At 36.9% G+C, this 21974-nt stretch overlaps 2 protein-coding genes across 2 annotated transcripts; one reads left to right on the top strand and one right to left on the bottom strand.

Moving 5' to 3' along the window:
- Positions 1-8750: 8750 nt before the first annotated feature.
- LOC130245857 (extracellular calcium-sensing receptor) lies at positions 8751-12665 on the bottom strand. Its single transcript, XM_056478632.1, has 7 exons — positions 12526-12665; positions 11976-12267; positions 11478-11830; positions 11027-11282; positions 10663-10890; positions 9760-9883; positions 8751-9655 (listed from the first exon to the last, which is right to left on the bottom strand). The coding sequence occupies exons 1-7, from the start codon at positions 12612-12614 to the stop codon at positions 8751-8753; spliced, it is 2247 nt and encodes a 748-aa protein (XP_056334607.1). The 5' UTR covers positions 12615-12665.
- Positions 12666-15784: 3119 nt separating this feature from the next.
- Positions 15785-20678, top strand: LOC130245855 (extracellular calcium-sensing receptor). The gene is made up of 6 exons (XM_056478630.1): positions 15785-16011; positions 16262-16568; positions 17113-17928; positions 19157-19384; positions 19466-19589; positions 19774-20678. The coding sequence occupies exons 1-6, from the start codon at positions 15785-15787 to the stop codon at positions 20676-20678; spliced, it is 2607 nt and encodes an 868-aa protein (XP_056334605.1).
- Positions 20679-21974: the final 1296 nt, after the last annotated feature.

Below are 21974 nucleotides of genomic sequence, written 5' to 3'. Positions count from 1 at the left end.
ATGATTAAAATACATATAAAGACAGATGTTTAACGTTATCCACATCTCACACAGCATTCCCAATTTTTTATGACCATCCAACTTTTAAAAAATTGACCCGTTTTATAGCTCAGCAGGGTGTTAATCTTTTCTAGAGAAGGAGGTGTCATTGGAGAAATAAGGACAACCCTTAATGCTAATTCTTATTGTGTCACGAGTATGCTAAAAAGTTTGCATAGCCCTTGCAGAATCATTATTTTTATTTAGTACTGATGTGGTGTGCATTCTCAAAACCATCGTTAGTCAACTAAGATTGCAATTTTGGGGTTACAAATAGTTCAGTAATTTGGTCTTTCCTGAATCCATTGTTCCAACAATCATTTGTAAACAGCATTGCAGACTTTTGTTGATTGAACTATATCTCTAGAACTGTTTTAAAAGAAAAATTCCTCCTGTGTTCTATTGAGATTATATTTTTAAAGGGTGCCATAGAATGGAAATCTGGATATACCTGAGGCATAGCAGAAAAATAAGAGCTCAGTACACTGAAACGACATACTGTGAGCCTCAAATACTACTGTTTCTTTGTTTTCATGTAAATCCTGTGTTTTTAAAATGTAGGTATGTTGTAGCCTATGTAAATTTTTGATTCTTTTAAAGCATAAAAATACCATAATATGTTTGCAGATAATTAAGAAACATGCCAAGTGTATTTAAAATCCCATTGAAAAAAACAACAACAACAAAAACAACACAGGTTTATTAATATGCATACCCACCAGACTCACTAGAGGGCACTTCAGCTAGGTGAACACTCCACCAGCCATTCACCTGGACTACACCTACCATCATGCTTTGCATCTCACAGCTGAAACAGTTTACCAATTTGGACACTGATTACACTGACACAGCTGCAGCACATTACACACACATTATTTACAGTTGGTAACAGTTGATAATGTTCCCTCACGTAATATTTCGAAAGTGCATCTGCAGCTATTGACTGCGGGGTGGTGCTTTAACCGTAGACATCATCAGCAAAAATATCAATATGCACTTTTCAGCATGACCAGCTTTGCCTTTTCACAATACTAGATAGGATGGTTTGGCAATATACAAATAATCTAAGAAAAACATGCAGTCCAGCTATTCATCTTTAATAAAACTATATTTAGTTTTATACACATTATGAGGATTCAGTTTGTAATATTTGGGTAGCTTATTCGAATTAAACATGTAGCATACAGTGACCACAGGTGCTGCATATAATGGGTTATGTCCAATTAAAATATAATTTTGTTTTAATTTCCTCAGTAATAAACATGCTTTTGTAGTATGTTTTAGAAAAGATGTCTGCATCTGCAATACATGGTGAGAAGCATAGCTGTGACCGGTTCGGTCACTAATACTCACTCGCCAGCAGAGGGCCACCTTGTCCGAGTTTTGAATTAGCCCAACTACAAGACCCAGAACCCTGTGCTGAGCACAGCAGCACCTGAAAGCTATCCAGCATCACATAAATACACGCTGGTTCAACTATTGAGTGCAAAGTTTTGTTTTGCTTTGCAGACATCTCTGAATGTTTATTTCTTGTGTTATTGTGTTTCTCTATTGCCGACTTGGGCTGACTTCCTGAATTTTTTATTGTTATCTGCCTGCTCTGCTCTATATTAGTATGACTGCTATCTGCCTGGCCATGACCCACGCCTGTCTTCTGACGTACGAATGTCTGCTGCCTGCCCTGAATATTGTCAGTATTTAAGTTTGTTCCTGCATAACTACAACCGATCATTAGAAGGTTGTGAGTGAGTTAACCTTCTGTGATTTACGTTAGTGTGATTCGTTATTCCTGTAAAAATCTGCAAATGGATCATCAGCCTACAGTTCCATCATTGCAATAGCTCATAGGCTACAAATATTAAATAATTATTTAGACTATACAGAACCCTATTAAATTGCATTGACGTAGAAAATGATGTTCAATTTTTAAACACTTCAGTTTTTATTCAGAATATGATATAAAATCAGAAAATATGCAGACAAATAATTCAAATAAACAAAGATGGAATCGCATTTTTTACAAACAACACAGAACAAGACATATTCAATAAAAGCTAATCAAACATCTCATTCTGAACGGATAACTGTTTTCATAACAGTAAAGGGCTTTATTGTTTACTCACCACGCATAATGTAAACCTTTTTTATGTCTGTCTAATTTGTTTCGCTGCAAGCTACAATGTGATATGAATGCAAGATTGTCATTATAATGCTGAAAAAACTAAAATAAATCAAATATTCCAGTCAATTTAGATAAGAATACGCAATAATCTGGAGTTTTCAAACCGGGTTATGCAGGGTTTCCAAATGTATAAATAAGTTTTAATGTTGTCAAAGTGGGCGTCACGGTGGCACAGTGGGTAACACAATCGCCTCACAGCAAGAAGGTTGCTGGTTCGAGCCCCAGCTGGGTCAGTTGGCATTTCTGTGTGGAGTTTCCATGTTGTCCCCATGTTCGCATGGGTTTCCTCTGGGTGCTCCGGTTTCCCCCACAGTCCAAAGACATTTGGACTTAGTGTATGTGTGTGAATGGGTGTTTCCCAGTGTTGAGTTGCAGCTGGAGGGGCATCCACTGTGTGGATAAGTTGGCGGTTCATTCCGCTGTGGTGACCCCTGATGAATATAAAGTCTAATGAATAAATGAATGTTGTTGAAGTATGACAATATAGGCCTACTGTATAGACTACACCTGCTTTGTATATTGCTTTGAATTTATGAAAACTTATAGGCTACGATTTGGGAATTCACTTAAAGATACGTAGGTATGTTGTATGGAAGTTTTTGACTCTTCTAAGGCATACAAATACCATAGTATGTTTGCAGATATTTAAGAAACATGACAAGTGAACATATTTGTTTATCTGAAAAACAATGCTGAAGTCAAATATTCTGCTTTGAAAATGTATTTTCCGTGCTGAACGGCTGTTTTTGTTTTGGTAATTTAACTCACCCGCTGCCAGTTTAGTCAATTATATTTCAGCACCCCAGGTTGCCTTGTTGGAAAACCGCGTACTTTATTCATTTATTCAGAAAGGCTCTGAAAGCATGTGTCCAGGACCACAATGTGACCTCCGGTGGTCAGTAGCAGACTCCAAAATGAGATGCAGATTCAGTTCCACATGAGGTTATTAATTAGCAAATGAAATAAATAAAACAAACGCAAACATTAGGTGAGCAGGTTACATTGTAACCATGTGTCCTAACAACACGCTTTGTGAGGAGATACGCAGTGCAATTTGGCTGTTTGCACCAGACGAGACACGACAGAAATTTTAATACAGCCATTCAGATGCACAGAATATGCACTCACTCATGAAATTATAAGGTTTATAATCTATTTAATACATATTAACCCTCTTTAACATTATTAAATGTACATGCTGAATCACTTATATGTGTTTAGTTCTGAAGTTCAATTTCAAATGGTTTGTTTTATTTGGTGAACTATCTGCTGCTGCTTTTAAAAGTATGCTTTTAGTATATGGCAATAAATGTCATGTAAAATGGCATTTAAGCTCACATTGTTAGCATTTAACACTGAACAAGGCACATGAGGTTTACCTGAGGAGATCATTGTCATAGTTTTCACCTGAGAGAAATAGAAGCCGTTTTTATATATCAATTTGAGGTGTTGGTTAGGACTAAAACTCCTTTTAATATGGAATATATTCTTTCTATCAGGTGCCGTTGCTTTCATTTAGAACACGGTTTAAATCACTCGCTCCTGTCCTCAATCTGGCAACCTGCGCTTGCTTTTGTTTTGATCCAGGAGTGCAATACCTAGTTCAACCAATGTGTGTCAAACTTACATACTGCACCTTTAAGTTTATTTTAACTGAATGCTTTGTTTCTTTTATATCAAACAGTTGTGTAAACAATAAAAAATTTTACTGTAAAAATATGTTAAAAGCTTCGGACAAAAAAGTTAAAAGCCTCGGGTTTCATAAACCCTGCCCGAATCCATCTTGCCTCAAAGAGCCCAAAAATTCATCTTTAATAACAAGATTTAGGCAAAATTGTTTAGCTTATAGTCATCCAATATTATGTTTAATAATTGTAGCTTAAAAAAATTAACTTTTAATGAAAAATAAATTTAGATCTATACATTTCTTTAGCCTATAGTCATTATCCAACATTATCCTGTTCTTTTAGGAAAAGTATAAAGCAACGTTTATTATGTAATCACTATATAATCAGCCACTATTAAAATATAGATTACTATTAAAATACACTGTTAAAACTATACATAGATTCAAGTGATGCAGAGGAGACACACAGACATACAGGGCCTTATAAATGAGGGGCTTAGAATTGAAGCACAGCAGGTCATGCGCCTAAGTAAGGACGCAGACAGAGTGTATGCAATACATTTAGGTAAATGCATGTATTGACCAAGACAAAAACAACCCTCACTAAAACAGCATACATAAGGAGAATCATTAAAAATTATGGAAAAACATACAACCATCAATTGAAAATCTAGGATTCTATTGGAGTCGAGGAATAGCGTGATGTTACGTCATATCTCATGATAACTATGGATAAGAAACTATATAAACTGTTTTTTTGAATATTTAGAAGGAGAGAGATCGTTTGACCATTTCTGCTGTAACAATAAACTGCTTCAACTAGAAAACTTCGAAGACCTCAGTCCTCTTTCTATTATTTCAGGGTAGAGGGTAACCTTTCTGTGACTTTATTTAGGCTATAGCTGTAATTATTTTATTTAGCTGAATAAGGCTCAGTGGTTGCACTGTTGCCTCACAGCAAGAAGGTCATTGGTTTGAGTCCCAGCTGGGCCAGTTGGCATTTCTGTGTGGAGTTTGCATGTTCTCCCTGTGTTCGCTTGGGTTACCTCTGGGTACAAATTGCTCAAAACATATGCCAGAATAGTTGGCATTTCATTACGCTGTGGGAATAAATAAGGAAATAAGGTGAATGAAAATTAATTAATAAAAGACAAATATTAATATCAACATGTTTATTTCAATTATTTCAGGCTACTTGTAGACAGCCTATTGACAGGGGTGATACTTCCAAAAATGGACATTCTTTTGCTGTTGTTCCCATCATTTTGTATTTATTTGTGAGGTTAAACAAAATGTGTTGAATTAGCACAATAAAGATGGCAAAGAATGCCCAAAAGTCATGAAATAATGTTTGCATTCACCGAATCTATTATTTTTTTATGTCAAAAACACAGAACCTGACAGTGAGTGCCACTTGCTGTAGAGCCAGAGTGAGGAAAATGGTAATCAAAGAGACAGGCAAAGGTTGGGGCAAGCAGAAAACTCAATCCAAAAACAATCCAAGAATCAAAAAACAGACAGAAAAACATGGAACATTGAACAATACTGAGCAAAGAATGAGTGTGTCTGTGGTGCTTCAATAATCCAAGTAATCAGTGAGGATGATGTGCAGCTGTGTGCGTGTGTGAAATCAAGGGGTGATCTAGAACTGGTGTGTGAGTGCAGGGCATGATAGGGTTTGTAGTTCAGTAAAGTGGCAGATGTGTAGTTCTCCAGTGATTGCAGAGGCTAGATTGCTGGTGATCATAACAGTTGTTTTGAGACCAACGACGAGATGATCCCAAGGTTTCCATATCCTGGACCAGGCCGTATCCTGAGCAGCTACTGTGATGGTCATGGAAGAGTGGAGAACATGAGACTGACTCCTGTGACGCTCCAGAGACAGACGAGTCTTCGCTGAGGCCAGCTTCCAGCCTCCGCCACTGAGACTGCAGCTCTGCACAAGACGTTTGGCCAGCGGAGAAATTAAAATAATCGTGCCCAGCTGAGCCTGGTTTCTCTCAAGTTCTTTTTTCTTCACTTCCGCCATTAGTGAAGTTTTTTTTTCCCTCTCCGCTGTCGCCACTGGCTTGCATGGTTCAGGATCTATAAAGCTGCGCATCGTTGGATTTGCTCTTCAGTATTTGGATTCTCAGTAGTGATTATTGAACCACACTGATCTGAGCTAAACTGAACTGAACTTAAACACCAAAAAACTGAACTACACTGTTCCTATTTACTATGACCTTTTATGTGAAGCTGCTTTGACACAATCTACATTGTATAAGCGCTATACAAATAAAGGTGAATTGAATTGAATTGTTTTCCAAAACATTTAAATATGTTTTTTATTTGACATTTTACCTTAATTAGGTTAAGATAATATGCAAAAATTATACAAAGCTGGTAAGAGAGTGTGCAGGATTACCTGGGAGCCTGGCCTGGAACATGAGGAAGTCTGATAATCAATTGCATCATGTCAGCAATGATCTGAGACTGTATGAGAAGCAATCTTGCATTGCCTATGAACCCAGAAGGCAACACCATAAAATTTAAAGGAAAAAAGGGGGATTCTCAGCAAAAATGACCCCTAAAAGGTGTTTATGCAACCGTATATATCAACTGAGCAGTAGCTATTTATCTTGTTCTTTTTCATTTATGTATTTGTTTGTTTGTGTGTGTACAGTGCGTGATTGCAAAACGAGTGAAATGGCCAAACTTTCTACCTGACTCGTTCCCAAACATGAGCCAAACAATATACTGGCATTTTCCTGGCATTCTTTCAGAAAAGCATATCACTTTAAACTGGATTTAGGCCCCGTTTACACTGATGCCTTTTAGTTTAAAAATGACGTTCTAGAAAGAAAACAATCCATTTCGACCATAACCTTTCATCTAGCATTTGTGAAAACGTACATCATGTAACCATACACACACTCTGGGATGTGCTGAAAGTTGCTTCACTGTATTAGGACATCTGAGCTCCGGGCAGTCAGCAGGACCTCTACGCACACCTGCGTGGTAAAGAGCAGCGCGCGCTGGCCAGTCCATCATGGATATGCCGCTGCATCTCTAATATCTCTATAGTTGATAAATGCAACATGAGCTCATTCTGAAAATGTAGCCCTATATACATTTCTGGAGTTTACGAATTATGGAGCCAGAAGTACATATGGCTGCATTTCGTTTTTAAAAAAATGCTACGTGGTGGTATGACGACGTTTCTTTTCGTGATAGAAGCTGACCACTTACCTCAGTATGAATGGCTTTCCCACTGTTACCAGTATGTCCAGAGACTTGCAACATAGGGGCGCAAAGAGGAGTTGACCACGACAACGGGGTTTGAGTGTGGTGAAAAACGGTTCCAGAAAGCAGGTAAGACAAAAAAAAAAGCCAAAACAATCGGTCGGTTGGTCAGTCAGTTCACGGCGGCCCTTGGTGGATTTACTTGAGAATAGCAGGTGCGAATGGCACTTGCGAGACAAATTTGAGATCTCAAAAAGTGTAAACAGCAGCCTCTGGTGGATTTGTGAACACAAAAACTGTGCAAAAAAATAAATAAATAAGTTTTACCTCCTGGGACGTATTTGGCACCTCCAGAACGTTTTCACAATGAGTCTGTGTTGGATAAACGGGATATTTAATTCATCTAATGACTCTTTGGTCTTTTGAATAAACTGTATTAGCCTATTTGTTGTAAATATAAGTTATAATTTAACATTTGAATTTAACGCCTTTATTTCCTCTATTGTAAAAACTGTATGTAAGTATGTTATATTTTTATAATGGCCATTATTGATTATTAAAACTGACATTCAGCAAAAGAGACTGGGTATTTCATATTTTATCAGGCTTTTCACCTGATAATCTTTATTGTATGCATATAGCCTCATTAAGCATATTTTGCCAAAACCACATAGTAGTTTCATATTTTTCAATGAAAATGAAAAAAGGCAGACATGTTAACTAGGCTCCATTTTGTTATAAATATTCATACATTTGAAGATGACGCTCTTATAAATACACAATGCCTTAACACAGGGGTGTCAAACTCAGTTCCTAGAGCTAATTATTTATTATAACTATAACGTGTATAGTCATAGTCGATTAAAAAAAAAAATACATGGATAGTTTTTATTTCATTTTTGTTAAGGCACATTTGGTGAGGCACATTGCATGTAGGTAAAGTGCGGTGAATGCAAAACATGAAGATAGAATTTAAATATTGATTAGCTCTCAAAGAAGAAAAATCAGGTACAGATACAGGTCAGAAGGAATGATGATTTATTGAAATATAAGGGAAAATGAGTCAAGGTCAATAAGCAAAATTTGTCACAATGTAAATCAGTGATTAGAAAATCCAGTCGTCCATTTTCAGAAATAAAGTTTGAGAGCTGTCACTGGGGCAGAACCTATTCAAAAGTTGTTAGTATGTCCAGTTGAGGTACTAATTTGTACCTTTAAGATACCATTGTTGACTATTTTAGTAAAACTTTAAAAGGAGGTTCCACCCCACTGCTTTGCATGTTTTGTTTGTATAAAACAGGGTCCATTTTATGGAGCTGTCAGTTATTGAGATGAGAATCTGAATTAGATGTATTACAATTAAATTTTGTAATATGGAAATGTTAAAATACTCGCTACATATTCCATAGTATGGCCACATGCCATAAACAATATGTACATTTAACATAAACTGTTTATTAAAAAAAAAAATTATAAAATAAATAAATAATAATACTAATAATTAGCATGTAAGGATTTATTAAACTTGCTAGACATGTATATGAAAACCACAATTACTTGATTGCAAACATTTGTTTACTGTTTTTACATGTGTCAAAGCTGTTTTCAACAAATAGTAAATTTAGATATAGTCTAAAGACACTGGAGACCACCGTCTATGATTTAAATTATGTTCTTTCAGGTTGCTCTTCCCATGATGGCTTTTTTAGTGTTTCTTTCTGGGTGTAATATAATGATGTAGCATTTTGGTGCAAATATGGCAGCCAGCAATCCAAAACTAGAAGCTAAAATAGCAAAAATCTCCACAGCAACCGCATATTTCCCTGGAGAGCTCACATATGCTGGAACAAATGCAATCCACACAGCACAGAAGATCAGCATGCTAAAAGTGATGAACTTTGCCTCATTAAAATGATCTGGTAAATTTCGTGCCAGGAAGGCTAAGAGGAAACTTACTGCTGCTAAAATGCCAATATAGCCAAGTAGCATAGAAAACCCAACCACTGAGCCTATAGTACATTCATATACTATTTTGGAGTTTATATACTGGTTGTTTTTATGAGGTTTCGGGGATGCATTTGATAGCCAGACTGCACATATGACAACCTGAAGGGCTGTGAGGAACAGAACTGTGCATCTTTGTTGATGCGATCCAAACCATTTCATAGCACTTTTACCCTCAGGTCGAGAAGCTTTAAATACTGCTATCACCACCATAGTCTTGACCAGAATGCTGGAGATGCACAGGACAAAGCTTATGCCAAACACAGCATGTCTTAACTGACATGTCCACACCTGTGGTCGACCAATAAACAGCAAAACACACAGGAAACATAGTTTGAGTGACACCAACAGAAGGAAGCTAAGCTCTGAATTGTTAGCGCGTACTACTGGAGTGTGGCGATGATGTGCAAAAATGACTACCACTGCAGAACAGATGCAGGAGCCAAGCAGGGAAGCGGTGGTCAGAGAGATGCCCAGAGGATCCCCATAGGATAGAAACTCTACATCTTTGGGGACACACTGATCCTTTTTGGGGCTGGACCAGAACTCATCTGGACACACCATGCATTCAATGGAATCTATATTTATGAGATAAAAGAAAGTGAAATGATAGAGGTATAATGTTGATGAAAAGTATGATTGAATAAAAATGCAGATAACTTTATGATGGGAATTTCTCTACCTGGTAATGTAGAAATCGCTCCGTCTGCACATGGAAGGCAGTCGAAACAGCAGACAGGAAGCCCCTTCCTCCTAGTTCGTCTGGTTCCTGGGGGGCAGCTCTCACTGCACACAGACCGTGCAGGCTGACAAACATATAAAGGATTCAAATGCAAAAGCCTCTAAGTGCTGTCTGCAATTTTCTTCTAAAATTTGCATTTTTCCTTAGACTCCTGTGTTTAAGTTTTATAACAATGTATAGCTTCTTTTCATTGCCTTTATAGTCAAATAACTGAACATTAACACAGGAGCCTGAGATAATTGCTCATTTTTAAAGTTTTTGAATCTAAACTCTTCATATATACACACATACAGTGCTCAGCATAAATGAGTACACCCTATTTTGAAAATAAATATTTTATCCATTTCTCAGTGAATATAAGCAATGTATTTTGGTTTATTTAACAGATATTTATTAAAATAATATTTTAGTCACCAAACATATTTAAAAATTGAAAGATAATACAATTAAATTCAAGCAAAATAATTACATTTTTCCTCTTTTTTAAACTTATATTTAATATTTTTCTACAGCATATAAATTTGGATGTACTAGCTTTTGGACCGTTATCGTAAGTGTAATTTTGTTAGATAAGCTCCAGATTTGGCTTCAGTACTGACTAATTAATGTATATCCACAAATATAGTAATGTATAGCTACCTATTAAAAAATATGAATTTAAAAGATAGATTTTTGAGGGGTGTACTTACAGTATATATGCTGAGCACTGTACATAAACACATACATACAATAAACATTTAAACAGCGTATGAGTCTATAAAATTATTTTTCAATAATACGATATGCGAATGATAGCTGTTTTGTCAGTAGTAACAAAAACAAATTGAAGGAAATATAAATTACTTTATTTGTTGCTGTGTTCCAGTATATTGCATCTTCCTCCAATGTGAGCACCTTCCCTGTTGATGCCCCTTCATCTACAACACCAACTGTGTGGACAACAATTGACCCATCAGAGCTGGCCTGCCAGTTCATCACATCATAGATAGCCAGGGCATCACCATTCTCATCAAATGACACATGATCCCCAAAGCCTGTGGTGAAGTTTACTTTCTGTAGGTAGTGAACCAGCTATACAGGTTGAAGACAGGACAGCTTTATGTTTTGTGTGTACACATTTTTGTCTATTTTTCATTTTATTTACAATTTTAATGGACATTTAATTTATATTAGCTGATAGGCTGTGCTCTGTGTATGGAAGTTTTACCTGCCAGGGTTTCAGGTTTGTTATGTCATCACAACTGAATGGTCCTTTCCCCTCCTCACACTGCATCAGGTCATGAAGTGCATGTGCCAGGGCATACACTGCCTTATAGACATTATAAGAAGCCCTCAGTTCTGAAACGTCAGTATATGGTGTGTTTGTTGTCCTCATATCTTCTTGACCTGTACACATTGTTTCTCCCTTTCTGCCCACAGTATCAAAACTGCACTCAAACATGTTTTCCCAGAAGATTCTCACCATATTATTTCTCAAATTACTGTCAGGGTGGACGCTTAGCAGAAAATCATGAAGTCCCTGGATCTCTCCACGCCTTATGGCAATACCCAGTGTGCCTCCCAGGAAAGGCAAAAGACGCTTAGTGTGAAATACTGAAGAGGTGGCCCAAGCTTCACTTGCAATCCACTGCCTGCCTGTCACATTCTGCAAAACCACCTCGTCCATCAAGGGAAACAGATAGGCTTCTGTGGAAAAAACTACCACCACTATTGCTGTAGAAGCCTGAAGCACTTGTACAATACGCTGGATGTCCATGTGGTTATTATCAAGTGGCAGGATTTCAGAAAAAGAAACACAACCTCCAAACAACTGCACTTCCTTTTGGAAAGATTGAGCAGCATTGATGCCATAATCATCATCACTGTAGAGGAGCCCAACCCAGGTCCATCCAAAGTGCTTCAAGATCTGAACCATAGCCCGCACCTGGAAGGCATCACTGGGAATTGTTCTGAAGAAAGAGGGGTACTTGCTCCGGTCACTCAAACAGGAGCATGTGGCATAGTAGCTAACCTATTTAAAAAATTATAAAAAATGATATATATATATATATAAAAGAAACATTTGATATCACTATAGCGAGTACTGTTTGACATGAACAGACACAATTAACTATTTTTATGGGTGGTAATAAAGTTTTGTATACAACACATCATACCATAGGTATTCGAAATAATCCCAGCACACTGGAGATTGCTATACAATGAGTAGATCCTGGATCTCCCACAATCCCAATTATGGGTGGTGGGCCAGTGCAGTTGAAAACATTGAAGGATTCTTCTGTCCCACTGACCAGAGCTGTTGCAGACCTGAATGCCACTCCAAGCTTTACACAGTTGTCATACAGATGATAACCGAGGGTGATGTTAGGCAACAGGTCAGAATTGTTATTGATTTCATTTATGGCATATACCATAGTTTGTGCCTGCTGAAAACTTGCCATATAGAATCTAGAATAGGTGGTGCAAATGTTAAAAATCAGTAAGTAATTCTATATTCAATAATCATGATAATGTATTCAGTCTATTGATAAGATTATATTTGTTTGATGGATTTTTAGAATCAGTTATGCTCTAAATGAATAAGAAGACAAAAATACAGGTCAATGAAAATACTTTTTTCACTTCCGCATATTCGTATGTTTCTCCATTTCAAATGCCCTTTTATCTAATTATTTATTTCTGCCCATGCTTTTAGCCCAGTCTCACCGCTCACAATGTGTCTGTTCCGGTTCTCTTTTAAAGTTTATTTCCGGGAAAACTGTGATGAGATGAAATGCAAACAGGCCCCCAATCATAAGGTCTCCATCTTGGTATATCCCATTCAACTTGAAGTGTCCTTGGAGCTGACAAGAGCCTGATCTACTGATTGAAGAGGCAGCGATAGATGTATAAAACAGATAAAAACATAAATATAGAATGATCCACGTGTCCATTACTCTATCTGTCTTACACACTTGTCATGTTAATGTAAGAAGCAGATGATGTGCAGCACTATTTTATAGAGCAGGTGGTGCCTCATGGGCTTCTCAGGAAAGACGTCACTTAGTAGATCTCGCTGTCTTTCAATTGCACAGAACAAATAGCAACATTACAAAAACACAACAGATTTGTGATAACTGTCTTGTTTGTAAACATTACAAATTGTTTAAAAATAAACAAATGATAATTAAAAACTACAAAACAGCTTAATAAATTACAGGTTGCAAAAAAGTTTCCAGTAGATGGCAGTGTCTACATAAAAAAGCTGTATATCTGCCATTCTTCATTTAACTAAAAAAAAATAATAATAACCATAATCTTAACAAATAAGGGGGAAATAAGAACCAGTGATTTTGGTTTAAAAAAAAATTACAAACATTAAAATAAAATAATATTAAAAAAAAGAATTATGTGTAATAACAATGAAATGACACTAGGAGTGCTGAACTACTGAAATGTATTTAATACTTTATATAAAAGGCTTTTTTTGTGATGGCAGCTTAAAGATGACTTTCATATGGAGAGTCGCATGCATTGCAGGTGTAATTTTTTTTTTTCAAAGACTTCAACAGAGTGTAAAAATTCTTGATGGTTCTGTGGGTCTTTTTTTTTAATCAAATCTGAGCTTTATATTGTATATTGTCTACCCTAGTGTCATCTTCATCATCTTGGTAATGTAGATGTTGGACTGAAGCAGCTTTTATAAATATGCATATTTACAATGAGGAAGGGCAGAGGGTTGCTGAATAACTAGGTTTCAGCTGCTGTCTGGGCTTGCACTGCCACATCCCTTTGTTCATGTGTTCAATACTTTTTTTTTCCTGTGTCATTTTATTTTATTTCACATAACTTTATTGTAAACTAAGTTGTTTGGTTTTCTTTCCATATATTGATTTCTTTGGTTGTTACAGACATCTGGTGAATTTCAAGTCAACAGCAACTTTAGAAACATTTCTGTGAAAAATGTTGTCATGTTCAACACTTATTTCCCTCGATATGGGCTGGTGTGGATATATTATCTTTTTTCAAGAGAAGGAGGAGAAGAAAAATCTTAAACTCTGGCCAATTTAGGCTTTCATAAATGAATTTGACCTGGTGGCCAGTTTTCATTGATTGCACATTCCACCAGTAAGAGCAGAATGTGAAGGTTTAATTAGCAGATTATATATCTCAGTTTTACTTAAAATATTGCAATGCACACAGAATTATGTGTGACATATCAATTCAAAATGTTGGTGTGCGTCTCTAATATCAGCATACCACCAAGAAGGCTGAACCACAAAAGGCATGTCTGGGTGCATCAAGCACATCAAGACTGCAACCCTGCAGCAGCTGGTGCAAATTAATTTATGCAGTAATAGATGATCTAAGTCTATGCTTCATGATTCGCACAGGTTGCCGTGATAAACGTAGTAGATAAGTTTGAGAATTAGGTCATTAACTCATCTTACTGATTGGTTTGTATGTGTGTATGCTTTGCTTAGAATTGGGTTATTGTGTGATGGAGTAGTCAATAAAACATTTGTTTCATCTTAGGATCCGTGTTTTGTGTGTTCAAGATCATTATCTCATTAGAAACGATTGTTGTTATCCTGCTCATATAAATATTGAAATACTGTCTTTAATGTTGTCATTGGCCTCATAATAATATAATACAGCACAGATAAAGAGACAACACTGTTTTCTTCGATTTGGCTGGACTTGTTTTCTTCGATTTTGTTTGTTATAGATCACGTGTTCCAAGCTGATTCCCTAAGTCTTAAAAGAATTATGATTCATTGATAACAATTAGAACACTGAGATCTTACGTCACCAAAACTGTTAGTCGGGACCTTCACAGGGTCAGTATTAGGCATGGACCGTTATAAGACGTTATAAGACGTTATAAGACGTTATAAGATTCTGACACTATGATAACCTTGGATAAAAATATAAAATAAAAATAGGGCAGATTACTGCACTAAGATATCTTATTTTTAAATGTCTGGGTAAAAACAAAAAACATTTTCCCCTTTGAACACAATATATTGTATTTTGAGAAACATTTTAGAAATATTTTAGAGCAGTAAACATGACAGGCTAGATAATTCAAATGAATCATTGATAAAAAAAAATCTTACACATACCTTCAGAATCAGAATCAGAATCAGTTTTATTGCCAAGTGTGCTTCACACACACAAGGAATTTGTTTTGGCTACAGAAGCTTCCAGTGTACATAAAGTGACAAGTGACAACACAAAATAATAACAAAACAAAAATAAATAAATAAATAAGATAAACATTAAACAGATGCGGTTAGTGAAGAAACCTGGATGTTGAGTTGTTGAGTTGAGTTGTACTTGTTGACTTAGGAACAGTATAGCATAATATTTTGGTGGTTTTAAAGCCTTGACTTTTCCAAACCAAGGTATACCTTGAAAACAGTTATTGTCCCATGCCTAGTCAGTATACATGGCTGGGCTGTTATTGCCAAAACTTTGGTCACTTGTGGCAATGCCAAACATCAGTTTCAATGGCATTCCCTAGGCCCAATACTTGTGCTACCGAGCCTTTCTGGTAGTGACAGAGTGACTAGTGACAGAGTGGTTTGATGAACATGAAAGTGAAGTTGAACATATACAAAACATATTTTGTCTTCATATGTGTTTTTTTTAACAAATGTTGTCAGATTCAAAGGTTATAATAAGAGTGATAGGTTTGCATTCACAAGATGTTATTTTAGACAATCATAATGCCAGGTCAATAGTAATGTTTTATAGATTTATATGACCTAAGGTATCAAGGCACTTTGATGGCAAACAGTTAAATCACATGACCTGAATGAACACTCCACCCACAATGTTTACCATTGGCCAGCGTCACCTGATGTTTTATTTGTCATTATAGTCATACATTTTATATTGGTGGTTATTCCACTCTTTCATACACTCTGGATGGGATCCTCACTTGCTGCCTCCATGGTTGGAATTTAAAGACCCCAGAAAGATGCCAGTGATTGGACTGGTATCACTGGGCCTTGCTTTTCTGTTGTACTTCTCAGTAGTTGTATGCACCTCACTGGGCAAAAGTTGCTGGACATTGGGTGATTTTAATTCCCCAGTACTGGAACAGGATGGTGATATCGTCATTGGAGGGCTGTTTCCCATGCACAATATAGCTCCAGAAACTGACTATAATTTCTCTGATCTGCCACACTATCGAGATTGCAGCAGGTGTGTGAAATGACATGAGTATAATGAAGAACATCAATTAAAAAAAAATGTACAGAGTTGGTTTTAATGCATGAGCAAACATGCAATGTAAATGAGATCCACACCTTAAATGATGTGGTGTTATGCTAAAACAATTGTTATATATTTAATCAACTGTTCTCTTAAGAATTAACCTATTTGTCCATGATTTTGTACTGCTACAAACAGTTCCCTACTTGCTGTCTTGGCTCTCTGTCTATTTTCTTAACAGGTTTGATTTTCGTGCATTTCGCTGGGTTCAAACAATGGTCTTTGCCATTGAAGAAATCAACAGTAACTCAAGTTTGTTACCTGGAGTGACACTAGGTTATCGGATCTTGGATAGCTGTGATAATGTGCACACCAGCCTGCACAGTGCACTTTTCCTTCTGAACGGCACTTTTGGCCAAACACAAGCTAATGCTGTTAGCAGTGCAAATTGCCTGTCCACTGCCCCGGTGCCAGCTGTCATAGGCCTGGCATCATCTTCACCTACACGAGCTGTGGCACAAACTTTGGGTCCTTTTGGAATTCCATTGGTAAGAATATCACTATGGGTCTGGTCATAGTTGATAATTCTAGATAATTCATTTATTATTTTGTTTAATGGACAGTCGAAAGTAATTTCTGTCATACAAAACCTTTGTTGATACCTCATTAAAAATCTTTGACTTAGCATCATATGCATTGAACGCATGGCAACATTCTTTAGTGGAAAGTGTGCTTCAAAGATCTTGCATTTACCTTTATTTTTCAATCAAAAAAAATGAGCAATAATCACAGTTACAAATGAACATTTCTTATGTGTTGTATGTTATTATATATAGTATTAAATAACTAGCATGCCAAACTATGTGTATTTATGATCCTGCAAAAATATTCAACAAACAGAACCTGATTAGTGGACATGTTTAAAACAGATTTCTGTACTCCTTTTTTTTATTTATTTATTTTTTTTTTTTTTAATTCTGTTAAGTTATCTCTAACCCTATAATTTGGGGGGTGGGGTATAGCATACATTGACATCTACCTAAATGTTTGGTTTTTAAGCTCTTTCTCTTTGTTTCTCTTCCTCTCCTCAAGATAAGTTACTTTGCCACCTGCACTTGCCTCACAGATAAAAAGGAGTACCCTTCTTTCCTTCGTACTGTCCCCAGTGACAAGTTTCAGGTGCAGGGACTGGTCCAATTGGTTTCTCATTTTGGCTGGCGCTGGGTGGGTACGGTGGGCACTGATGATGACTACAGTCACTATGGTATCCAGGCGTTTACCGAGCAGCTTGAAAGAATTGGTAGCTGTATTGCCTTTCATCAAACCATACCCAAATCACCTTCTCAGGCACAGATACGTTCTATTCTTAATAGCCTTGAAGGTTCCACTGCACAAGTGATTATAGCATTTGCCACTGAAGGAGAACTGCTGGAGCTCCTGATTGAAGTTGCTCGTAGAAATCTGACAAGGTTGCAATGGGTGGCCAGTGAGGCTTGGGTGACAGCCAAACTTCTCACTATCCCTGAGCTACATCCTGTCCTGATTGGAACAGTGGGCTTTTCTTTCAGGGGCACCAATATTCCTGGCTTGGCTGAGTTTCTCTTTAGGGTAAGGCCTTCATCGAGACCTGAATCTGCTTTCACTAACATGTTTTGGGAAGAACTGTTTGGATGCAGACTAGGTTATGAAGACAGCAATGATTCTGTGTTGCCACTCTGTACTGGCTTAGAGGATTTGATGGAGACGGAAAGTAGCTACACTGATGTATCAAGGGTGAGGATTTCATACAATGTCTATAAAGCTGTGTATGCTATAGCTCATGCTCTACACCAGCTGTTACAATGTGGCTCTAATGAACAAGGCTCGGATCACAGCTGTAATATTGAATCAAAGTTCTCTCCTTTGCAGGTATTAGGCATTTATTCAAATATCTGGGTTTCTGCAGGTTTCACAAAGTCAAGACTTTTTACGAACATAATGAATGGAATTTCAGACTTATACAGGATTTTTTTATATTTTATTATATTAAAGTTAGTTATTTCTTATCCATATTTTAAATAAATTGTCAAAACAAGCAAACCCTATTTGTAGTATGCGTACACATTTTTCAACATAACTTACCTTAAAAGAAGTAAAAATTAAAATATAATAAACTAAATGTATGCTCAACAGTCTGTCCAGGTCAGTGTCCTCACCATATATGGACTATAAATACAAAGAGAACTTTTAAGCTAATATTATTGAAAGGACCATAACTAAACTGTATTGGTAAATAGAGTTTTGTTATGTTTTGTTTGTCTATTTTGAAGAATTGTTGGTGATTTGATGCGTGTTGGCCTGATTGGTTAACTTTACATGGACATAGGAAAATTAAGACCTGGTTACAATTATTTAAGACCTACAAGACTTTTTTGTGAATGTAAGACTTTTTAAGGCCTAAAATTTTGTTTTTTTGGAATTTAAGACATTTTAGAATTTTTTAAGACCCTGTGGACACCCTAAATATTAATGCACTTAACAGTTTTTTTTTATTTATTTGCTAAATAGGTTTTTTGTGGGTCTTAAAAATTTGAAACCAAAAACGCAGCATTGAATACTATAAATTAACTCACTCAACATCCCTTTTACTTAGTAGCATATTACATTTTTTTCAGCAGAAGCCATGGTCCTTGATTAAAAAAAAAAATCAAAAGTATTATAATGTGTGTTTGTGTGTGTGCACTAGCTGATAACAATTGTTTACTAGTTTAATCACCAAGTGCCATATTTTAGAGATAATGCTAATTGATTCAGATCCTTTTTTTAATAATTATTTTTTAGGGGTTTTCATCTTCAATGTTATAGGACAGTGAATGACAGACAGGAAAGCATTGGGAGTAGAGAGAAGGGAAGGATCGGCATAGGACCTTGAGACAGGAATCAAACTTGGGTCGCCGAGAGCACCTTGGTGCTATATGCCGGCACGCTTAACCACTAGGCTATTGGCGCCCACTTAAACTTAGTCTTAAATGGGCCTTAAGAAATATAACACTCATCTTCATAAAGCCTGCAGAAACTCTCATTAAATTCAAAAGAAAAATCCATATTGTAATTATATTTATATACTTTCTATCGTTTGCCTTAACTAATGCAATAGCTTCTTCGCTATCTAAAGAGGGTACATTTTACAAACCAGTTTAATGAAAAAGTCTATTTTGACACCAATGGAGAGCCTGTGCCACTCTATGACATCATAAACTGGCAGAAAAATGCTAGAGGTACCATCAATTTTCAGTTGGTTGGCACCTATGATGGCTCTGCCCCAAGTGGGCAGCAGCTTAAAATAGAAGAGGGCTTAATTCAGTGGACAGGCGGACAAACAGAGGTGAGCTTGTGCCCTCATGACAAACAGTCACAAAGCTTTCAGTTTTGGCAGATTCCTGATTTTATAATGTAATGCATGCAGGTTCCTGTTTCCTTATGCAGTCCTCCTTGCCCCCCTGGAACCCGGCAGGCCACTCAACCAGGACAGCCTGTCTGCTGCTTTGACTGTTTGCCTTGCACTGAAGGAGAAATCAGCAATATCTCAGGTAAATGCCTGTCGTTCTGCTGATCAGGTACACATCTGTCTATCTGTATGCCAGTCTATTGCTGCTGAATGATGCAACTGACCGAAGAGAATCGAGTATTTCAGAGAGTATAAATACGCAAACGACAATAATTCATGGCAATACATGACAAACAGTGATCTATAATGTCTGTTTGTGTCTATAGGTGCTTCTGAGTGTCTCAAGTGTCCTCAGTACTACTGGCCAAACAAAGAAAGAGTTTCCTGTGTTGCTGGCGTTGAGGAGTTTCTGTCATACCACGAAGTGATGGGGATCATTCTCGTTTCTTTGTCTCTACTTGGTGTTGCTGTAGCAACAGCTGTTACAGTGATTTTTTTTCTTTTCCGAAGCACACCTATAGTTAAGGCTAACAACTCTGAAATGAGTTTTCTTCTGCTGCTGTCTCTCAAACTTTGCTTTCTTTGCTCACTGGTGTTCGTGGGTCGGCCCTCGCCATGGACATGCTGTGCCCGACAAGCAGCATTTGGAATCAGCTTTGTTCTATGTATCTCATGCATACTGGTCAAGACCATAGTGGTACTTTTGGCTTTTCGTTCTACAGTGCCTGGATCCATTTCTCTAAAGGTGTTTGGCCCGCCGCAGCAAAGGGTTTTCATTTTCTGCTGCACAACAGGCCAAGTTATTCTGTGCGCTTGTTGGTTGGCACTAGCACCTCCTTACCCCTATAAAAACACATCATATCAGGACGGCAAGATTATACTAGAATGCAAAGACATTTTGCCACTAGGATTTTACCTGGTTCTGGGCTATATAGGACTCCTCTCTTGTATGTGTTTTGCCCTCGCTTTCCTTGGAAGGAAACTTCCAGATACATTTAATGAAGCTAAGCTCATCACATTTAGTATGCTTATATTTTGTGCAGTGTGGATCTCTTTTATACCAGCATACAACAGTTCTCCAGGGAAATACACAGTTGCTGTTGAGATATTTGCCATTCTAGCTTCTACTTTTGGACTTCTATTTAGCATTTTTATACCTAAATGTTATGTAATTCTGTTAAGGCCTGATTTAAACATCAAAAGGGGAATGACTGGAAAACTGTCGAAATGATTTTTTTACAATGTGCTGTAATTGTACACACAAAATTAGATTCATTTTTATTACATTGTTTGCTTGTTATACTGTCTTATGATGATTGATATGTTTTCTGTAAATTTATGGTGACTACTATTACTCTATAATACTCTAAATAAAATGAATAAATCACTTTATTGTCGTGTGTTTTACTATTATTAATATTTGATGATCATGTTGACAAAACATCTTTACGCAAATGTATTAAACAAAGACAAAAAAACTGAGTGCCATGGCCCCCATTAACACCTGGGGCCTTATTTATTATTATTATAATTTTTTGTGATGCACAGAAAACGAATGTACACACAAAAACCTGTGTGTATGCCCCTAAATAGCAAATTATCTTGAAATTGTGAGCAGCTGACTGCTGTCTTAACTTGCTATGACAACCTAAGTTTATTCTCACAGAAAATTGTTTAATTTTCATTTTATTAAAAAAAATATTGGGCGACGCGGTGGTGCAGTGAGTAGCACGATCTCCTCACTGCAAGAAGGTTGTTAATTCGAGCCTTAGCTGGGTCAGATGGCATTTCTGTGTAGAGTTTGCATGTTCTCCCAGTGTTCGTGGGGGTTTCCTCCGTGTGCTCCGGTTTCCCCCGCAAGTCCAAAGACATGCACTATAAGTGAATTGGGTATGCTAAAATTTACCGTAGTGTAAGTGTATGAATATGAATGAGTGTGTATGGATGTTTCCCAGTGATGGGTTGCAGCTGGAAGGGCATCTGCTGCATAAAACATTTGCTGGATAAGTTGGCGGCTCATTCCACTGCGGCGACCCCAGATTAATAAGGGGACTATGCCTAAAAGAAAATGAATGAATGAAAAAAATATTTATGATTGTGATCACTGGTCTAAAAAACTTGAATGTGATTTGGTATTTCTTTATTACAGTTGACATTAATTACCATTAATACACTGAAACAAAACATATTTTGCACAAAAATAGCTGATTTAAGACTGATATCACAGAAGATTATTTGTAATGTGAAGGAACACTGGCAAATGAAGTGCAGATCCAAATGCAGGATTTATAATGAGAATGGTCAGGCAAGCAATGGTCAACACAGGAACAAACAGATGTATACAGGCAATCCAGAGTCATGGTCAATAAACAGGTGCATGGTCAAAAGGCAGGCAGCAGATAACGTAAATAAACAAACAAAACAAGGGTCAAACACAGTAAGGCAAGGCAAAGGAAACCACATCGTAATGTCACAAACAGTTAATCAAGACTCAGCCCAGAGGTGTGCGTGTGTGCTGTGTGTATAG

Source organism: Danio aesculapii, chromosome 18 (genome assembly GCF_903798145.1).
Source record: "Danio aesculapii chromosome 18, fDanAes4.1, whole genome shotgun sequence".
In the NCBI taxonomy this organism is placed as follows: Eukaryota; Metazoa; Chordata; class Actinopteri; order Cypriniformes; family Danionidae; genus Danio; species Danio aesculapii.
The sequence above is the reverse complement of the archived record's forward strand: the minus strand, read 5'-3'. Positions and strand labels throughout refer to the sequence as shown.